Below are 8379 nucleotides of genomic sequence, written 5' to 3'. Positions count from 1 at the left end.
GAACAAGCACGCTGGGCTGATGCTAGCTCTGTATTTCTCATCATCACATCTAGAGCCCAGTGCAAGCGTTAAATCAAGACATTCAAGCTGTCCTCTACTAAGAAACAAGAAGCTGCAGCAGAGCTAGCACAACTCAAGCTACTTTAAAGGTCTAGAAGAATGGAACTTGAAAAACAAGGCTTGAAAGTCTTGAAGCCGAGAATAGACAGAGGCTTGCACTACAAGAAGCAGAAAATGCTGCAAGAAAGAAGGACTTAGAAGAGAAGCGCAGAAGATAGCGCTCTTAGAGACAGTTAAGAAGATGAATGCTGCAAAAGCATGACTCAAGTCTACAAACAGAAGTTGGTTCAGACGAAGAGATATCAGAGTTGCTCCTGATTGTAAGCTATGCAGGAGAAGCCTGTACTGAAACCCAGGGAAGTTTGGCAGTACATCATGCTGTACCACCACAAGGACTACACATGTAACAACCTGTTGTGATGGCACAAACTGCCACCAAGAGGACAACCTTCTGCTAATGCTGAAAGAGGATAGCACTACAGCACTGGCTAAAGCAATGTAAGTCCATAATGCAGCGCTCCCAGTACCAGAGCCATCTGTTTTCAGTGGAGACCCACTAAGGTAAAAGGATGGAAAATGTGTTTCAAACATTGATAGATTGAAAGAATATTCCAGTAAACGAGAAGGTCTGACTACCTCCACAAGTATGTTAGCGGACCTGAAAGGAAGCCATTGAGAGCTACCCTGTTAGGCACAAATGAAGCTTACTATGCAGCCTGGGATATCCTCGAAAGAAAGGTACGGAAGTTCCTTCATATCGCTAAGCCTTCAGGGATAAGCTCACTGCATGGCCAACAGAGACCAAGGACAGCAATGAACTAATGGAGTTTTTCAGACTTCATTCAAGGCTGTCAAGCTGCAATGTCTCAGATTAAGAGTCTTGAATCTTAATGACTTGTGGTGAAAATCACAAAATGCTCAGCAAGCTCTGATTGGTTTAACTGCCCCGAAACAAAGGTCATTGAGATCCAGGAAGCACGACAGGAACTCCTGGCTTCAGCCCTTTGTGCTTGTCACAAAGAGCACAAATAGCTTGTACCCAGTAACGTCACTCATGCTCTGAAGTCTGGTGAGGGTGAAACAAGAAGACACCAAAGACTCGCACCATTGGTGCAACGTGTATGGCCAAGTACTCTGAAGAAACCCGATGCTAAGAGTGTGTTTTTTTGTGAGAGCTAAATCCATAACATCCAGACATGTCGAAGGTTCAGGAACAAGTCTATAGCAGAACGAGTCAAGTGTTGTGGCCAAATGAAAAATTGTGCTTGGATGTTTGAAAAAGGACACCATTCAAAGAACTGTTGAACGAGAAGTGTACTGTACACATGTAAAAGGAACACCCAACGTGTTTACATGAAGACGTACCAAGGAATGAGAAGTAAAGAACAACGGGTTTGACGAACGTAAAGAGATTTTTCTTTTTTTTTTTTTCTTTTTTTTTTTTTTTTTTTGATGGAAAACAATCAAAGGAGAAGGATAGAAAAATTCCTAAACAGACCAATGATGTGTCAATTGAAGCAACATCTAACCGTGTGTGCAAGACATGAACAGCACTTATACATCCAAGTTATTCCAGTCTGGCTGTCACGACAGTAACCCAGAGACTGAGATTGCTCGATATGCACTTTGGACAACCAAAGTGGACACACCTTTCATTCTGCAAGAGAAGGAGAACTTTGGACAGGGGCAAGGAAAAGAGTCTGCATTTAAAGTTCGCCAATTGTATCCCGAAGAGCTGTCATTCCAAGTCAGCAGGATTACTGGGCTGCATGGTCAGAGGTTTATTCATCAAAGCAAAATCCCTCTCCCCATAACCTATTCAAGAGAGTTTTATTCCTGCCCAATCTAAATTCATATTCTACACCCAACGACAGAGGGCATGGCCACATCAGAGCACCTTGCCGAAGAGATTGCACCTTTAATCCATGTGATATAATAAATGGTTTTGCTCATAGAGGTACAATTGTTCTCAAGCACCTTGCTGCTCACGAAGAAAAATTGTGTCAGGCAAAGACATGGACCGTTTGCTCAAAGAACGGACCCGGGTGACTATATGCGGACTGTGTCAATCCCTGTGTCGCGATGGCCTGCCATTGGAAGCAGCCACGCTCAGTGAAGAAGGTGACACCTCATCTTAAGTCACCACACTAATCTAACAAGTGAGTCCGATCATTTGCCAAACGCAAGTTCAGGGTTCTGTCCACTCCACCAGATGTGATAAAGGTGGCTCGAGTCAGACTGCAGCAGAGGAACAGTTGAGGAATGCTCCACTTCCTCTCAAGAGATCTCTGTTCATATCAATATGGGAAGGAACAGGGATAAAGGTAGATGGTCACTGTAAATGCCTCTGCCATTTAAGAACAGGCCAGTCTGTCAGACAACGTAAAATGTGCACATCACCGATCTCAAGTGTTTGGAAAAACGATTTCGAGCAAGGACAAGCAGTACCATAAGACTATGTAACCTTCATGACGAACAATAGCCTCGCGAGATGCTGAAAAAGGTACCCAGAAGATCAACTTAACCAAGAGCCTGCATGGCACATCCCCGCACATGGGGGTATCCCCCACAGAAACCAGGGAAATGGGCGGTTCGATTGGTCAGCAAGTGATACGTGTGTCTCGAGTTGATGCACCTTGCTTACTAGGGGCCGGAATTGACAACTACTTATAGGTAGGTGTTCTCTGCGGTTTCGCAAAGTCAGGAGCCTAAGTCTAACACTGACGCTTTTCTGTTTTCTGGTCCTACCTGTTTCTACAGGTGGTTTACAGGAAATCACAGGTAAACAGAGACCCGTCAGGCACTAGGACCAAGCGGAAAGCGGCCGCTCAAGCTGAAGCCTGTTGCCCTTGGTTACCGCCCGCAAGCTCCTGATTGGCTCTGCCGTCTCTTGTGTGATTGGCCGTCCCCGCTGTCACTCCATCAGGTTGGAAACAGCACCTGGACTTGCACACCTGTCTGCTGGTTGCCCAGGAGTCCCTGTTAATCTGCCACTGTAAATTGGGCGTTTGTTCTGCCTGGGTCACGTCAGCTAGAAGGATTGTAACATCAGAGCAGGTTCTTTAGAAGTCAAAGTGTAAGTTAGTCAAAGAAATGCGTTACACCATCCTGCAACACCTTCACTGGCTCCCAATAAAGCAGCAGATCCACTTCAAGATCCTCCATCAACTACAAAGCTCTCAGTAATCTTGTAAAGTGTCTTTGAGTTCTATTGAAAGTGCTGATAAATAAAATGTATCATTATTTTATTATTATTATTATTAGAACTGTAGAGCCTCAACAGTGCAAAGATTTAAAAAGTTTATATTTAATGCCAAATGTCATTTGTGTCACGCATTTATTTTGAAAACCACTCGGCTAGATTGCTGTAATTTGTTGCTCTCTGGCATCAGTGAAAACAACTCTCTTCGTCTGCAGCTCATCCACAAAGCTCTGCGCAAAGAAACACGATCACATCACACCGATCTGTATTCCTTACACTGGCTAGAGCTGATTTTTAAAGTTTATGTAGCTGATCTTTTAGTGCCCTACATCACCTCCAGATTTAAACACAAAGGTGACAGTCAGAGCTCCAAGACTGTGGACGGACCCGAAGTGGAGATCAGGGCTGCAGACTCTACAAAATACGCTCCTATAGAAGGGCCTTCAGTTGATCTTTTAATGTGTTTTATGTGTCACACTTTATTCTAAAGGTGCTGTATAAACAAAGTTCTCTTTTTCCAGGCAAGAGTTTCACACTTTCCATCAACGTGCTGACGTCGCCCCCTCAGATCGCCACCTTACACAGAGCCATCAAAGTGACCGTGGACGGACAGCGGCTGCCGAGACGTCAGCACACACCTGAGATGACAATTTTACAGTTTGATGATGAAGCTTTCAGTCACAGTGATTTTCTTCTTCTTCTGTTTCAGGACAGAGGCAGAAGGAGGTGAAGTCAGGAGTGTTCAGGTCATCCAACAGCAGCGCTGCATCACCAGGTATCATTTAAATCCTTTTTTTTAAATTTATCTTCCACCCGGTGGTTTTGTCCTTCATCTCGAGCTCATCTCTCTCCAGCTGCAGATCCTTCTCCTCCTCTTGTGTGGACCAATGAGCCGTCCTTCCTGGGCCATGTGACCTCTCTGTCTTCCTCTTCACTCCAATCCCAGAATGCACCACCTGCCCGCCCTCTCCTACTCCTCCCAGCCGACACGTACAGCTCCTACCTTTCCTCCCTACTCCTCCTTCTCTGCTCCTCTCCTCATCCATCCTCTCCTCCTCATCATCCCTCCTCCCCCTCCACTGAGCCACAGTGGTCCGTTTCCAGTCAGGCAGCTTCTACTACGGACCGAACCAACCGCACCAACCCGGGGGAGGACCGCAACGTCACAACGCTGAGCAATTATATTGGGGACGGTCTCTCTTTAAGAGGGAGGAGCCTGTCTGGAGGCATACTGATGATTCATTAAATAAAATAGTTGACGAGTTTTTGAATTTGACTTTGTTTTAATTCACGAACTGTACAGAAGAAATTGTTGTGTGTGCTATTGTTTTCTCGTATTTAAAATATGTATTTATTATTTATTGTTTGTTGTTTTGTTTCTGTAAACACTAAATAAACATTTGATTTGACAGTTTTGACACCTAAAGTTTTTCAGGTTTCTGCACGTCTGTCCGTCCTGGGAGAGGGATCCCTCCTCTGTGGCTCTTCCTGAGGTTTCTTCCACATTTTTTTCCCTGTTAAAAGGGTTTTTGTGGGCAAGTTTTTCCTCACTCGAACTGAGGGTCTAAGGACAGAGGGTGTCACTCCCTGTACAGATTGTAAAGCCCTCTGAGGCAAATGTACTTTGTGACTTTGGGCTATACAAATAAAATTTATTTGATTTGATTTGATAATAGTTTTTTTCAATCGCAAACAAGTGTTCAACCCCATAGAGGAGTTCTGCGTGGAGGTAAAGGTTTATGACCATCAGCCACATGACCAGATGTCCCTCCGTCATGGATGCTGGCTGCAGGGACATCACAGTTGATGATTGCCGTGGGTGGATCCTACATACCAAGCGTCGCCTTTGATAATATCAGAGATGATGTTGATGAAAACATGTGGCCTAACCCTAAAGATCGCAGAGATTAGATACAGTATTTTTGTGCTTGTTTTTATCTGGGCTTTTTGCTGTTGTTTTTTTTTTGTTCAGAATGCTCTTATGTGTTTCATGGATATTTTGTTCACTGTAAGCAATACTGTACAACCTTTTTCTATCATACTGTAACTGAATAATTTCATTTTGAGTCAGATTTCAAGTGTTTTGGTAAAGTTAGTGTGTGCAAAGAAAGATGTGTTCTATTTTGAAATGAAGAGTTAGTATATATTTAACAAAATGTGTTTTCAAGAAGAAAATGATCCATTTGGCCAGTTGTGTTTTGTCTGTTAAGAGTTTAGAAAAAGTATCTGAAGTATGGGTGAAATGGAATGAAAAAACTGTAACACCAGTAATACAAGTAAAACTTTATTCAAATAATTACATTTTCTAATGTTTCATGTAGTGTTGTCATCATTCTTTACGGCACAGCTTGCACTGTTCACATAATCCCAGTAGAGGGCAGGCACTGACTATGATCAGACCAATGTCCTCCATTATGGACATCTTAAACTACAGTGCAATGTATTGTTATATTGTATTTTAATTTGATATTGGAATAAAGAAGATATAATTTAACACTTTTTATAAGATTGGACCAAAGTATCTAATGTAGTGCATTATGTCAGAGCTTCTATAAGAAGAACATGACTACTGAATGACTGAGTGATCTCTGACATGGTGAGTACTGTTAAAATCAGGTAAACAGTTCACAGTTCAAATCTGTTCATAAAGCTTACATTGATGACCTCATAGACCACAGTATAAACTATTTCTGTGCTTTATTAATCCTTTTTTGTGTGACAATTTTATTTATTCTTACCAGTGCTAAGGCTCTAACTTTGATCTCTTTGGTTTTCAAAGAATAGACAATAGGATTGACACAGGGTGGGATGCAGGAGGCCAGTGACAGACTCAGCACACGCTGGTCCGGGTCAATGGATCGCACATAAAGCCCGAGCAAAAAAATGCTAAATATAGGAATGTAAAATACAGCAACAAGGACTAGATGCTCAACACAAGTTGCCAGAGCTTTCATCCTACTGCTTACTGATTTCATCCTGAACACAGTCACCAGGATGCTGCCATAAGACAGGACTATGAAAGAAAAGGGACACATCAGATTCACCATGCTAAAATGTGAAGCCACAGACCACTGCAGTGTGTAATCATTACAGGCGAGTCTAAACACAGGAGCATAGTCACAGAAATAGCTGAACACTCTGACAGAATTACAAAAAGACAGTCGAGTCATGATAGCTGTTGCAAATGCCATTACTCCCAGACAGTAAACCCAAGTCAGACCGACAATACACAACATGCTCTGTACTGTGTTGACTGAGTTCTGTCGCAGAGGGAAACAAATTGCAATCAAGCGGTCATAGGCAAGTATAGCGAGTGCATATGACTCCAGAGGAATAACAGAGTAATATACAAACATTTGTAACAGACAAAGGTTGAATGGAATGAAGTTATCCTTAAAGAGGAAAGTCTTTATCATGTTGGGAATAGTGCTTGTGTTTAAGAGTACATCAATTACTGCAAGGTTGACCACAGCCAGAAACTTTGGAGTGTGTAAACAATTATTAAAGGCAATTACATAGATCACCAAAGTATTGAACAGCACAGTAACCACATAAACTAATGCTAGAAAGATGAAGTAGACATTGATGTTAGGGAATGTCTCAAATCCGATGATATAGAATCCTGGAGGATGAATGATGACAGAGTCGTTGAAAACAGTCCTAAGAAAAGACATAGTTGAAGTCCACAGACTGTGTGTCGGAGCACAGCCTCTGCTTCAAAGCTATCCAGTCTAAAGAACAGGGAAATCATATTATATTCTTCATTAGATCCTTCAGAGGTTTAAATCATGTGTATCATTTTCATGGCAGTTTGATGAGCACATTTAAATTCAGCAGTAAATAAAACAGATTCTCAGTGTGTTCAATGTTTATGTTCTGCTAAAAATCTGTGAATGTGGCTTACCCGATGTTCTCTTAAGGATTGTTCCACAGCAACTCTGTCTGATGCTGCATCTATGAGCAGCAAACAGCTGACTGCATGTCTGACCTGTGCACACTGAAAGATATACTTTTCCACATTGATCTCTTGAGATAAAAGTGCTATTAATGACATTAATGATTCATAAAGAGAGAGGTTACTATCACTGAACTTGTCTTGCAGTCAAAACTATTATTATCATTATTATTATTATTGTTGTTGTTGACCTAGTCTTAATTAAAAAATGGTCATTTTCATTTTTATACATTGTAACTGTCTCAGTGACCTCTTGTGACAGCAGATAGGGTGTAACAGCTCTTCTGTTAGTGAGTGACTCAGAGGAGGTAGAAATTTGTATAGAATCATTATTGATTAATATATACTGTTATACACTATAAAAATATAAGAACTTACAAACAGTTTGTGAAGTTGGTCTGGACAGAGTGAGCAAACAAATCCTCTGGGACTTGCGAATGGCTTTGGATTTTCTCACAGGTGAAACACAATAATTCAAACTAGAACATTTCTAAAGAAATTTTGAGTGTGCCTGACTCTGGCCCGTGACTCTCCCCCATACATCATTGACACTGTTGAGTAGTTTAGAGAATATCACTTCTACCATTGTTTAGGTATGTGACAGATCAAGCTTTCAACAGGTGTTCATATGAGAGAAGATTTCGGCTGTTAAAAATTAACTGTTTGCTTAGAAATGTTGTGAAAGGGGATAAGAAATACACTGTATTTCCTGCAGTGTTGATGCCCTCTGCTGAAATGCCTGATGCAACTGTGGAAATTTCTATGAAAAGATAGAATTTTGTAATAAAGTGTGAAATGACCAGGAAACATTATAAGATATTGACAAAGTGTTTAATATAATGTTGTAATCATAAAGTTTTGTGAAAATCTCCATTACAATTACAAGGAAAAACTGCCTGTGCCAGAAACCTTGAGCAGAACCCGGATCATGGTGGGTGGACATCTGCCACAACCAATTCTAAATAAAAATATAGCTGCAAGCAGCAATGAGGGGCCCATGCAGATCAGGTGATCATATAATGCATCAGCATACATGAAAATTTTATTTCACATCCAAACACGTCATGAGAAAAAAGCAAAAACGCATTTTTGCTGATTACAGCGCCCCCTAGTGACCGAATGACACCAGATTTCGTTCCTGCACTTAGGACAGAGCCTCGAA

General features: G+C 41.6%; 1 protein-coding gene and 1 pseudogene across 1 annotated transcript; one reads left to right on the top strand and one right to left on the bottom strand.

Moving 5' to 3' along the window:
- The first annotated feature begins 387 nt into the window (after window positions 1–387).
- LOC109138559 (runt-related transcription factor 3-like) lies at window positions 388–4687 on the top strand (annotated as a pseudogene).
- A 1259-nt stretch (window positions 4688–5946) lies between these two features.
- LOC113744362 (olfactory receptor 24-like) lies at window positions 5947–7013 on the bottom strand. Its single transcript, XM_027273726.1, has one exon. It carries the CDS (start codon window positions 6934–6936, stop codon window positions 5947–5949), a length of 990 nt encoding a protein of 329 aa, XP_027129527.1. The 5' UTR covers window positions 6937–7013.
- Window positions 7014–8379: the final 1366 nt, after the last annotated feature.

The sequence above is a fragment of the Larimichthys crocea genome, chromosome XXII, assembly GCF_000972845.2.
Source record: "Larimichthys crocea isolate SSNF chromosome XXII, L_crocea_2.0, whole genome shotgun sequence".
Classification (NCBI taxonomy): domain Eukaryota; kingdom Metazoa; phylum Chordata; class Actinopteri; family Sciaenidae; genus Larimichthys; species Larimichthys crocea.
The sequence above is the reverse complement of the archived record's forward strand: the minus strand, read 5'-3'. Positions and strand labels throughout refer to the sequence as shown.

Coding starts and splice junctions, on each gene's coding strand:
- LOC113744362 (XM_027273726.1), bottom strand. CDS start 6,936: ATGTCTTTTCTTAGGACTGTTTTCAACGACTCTGTCATCATTCATCCT.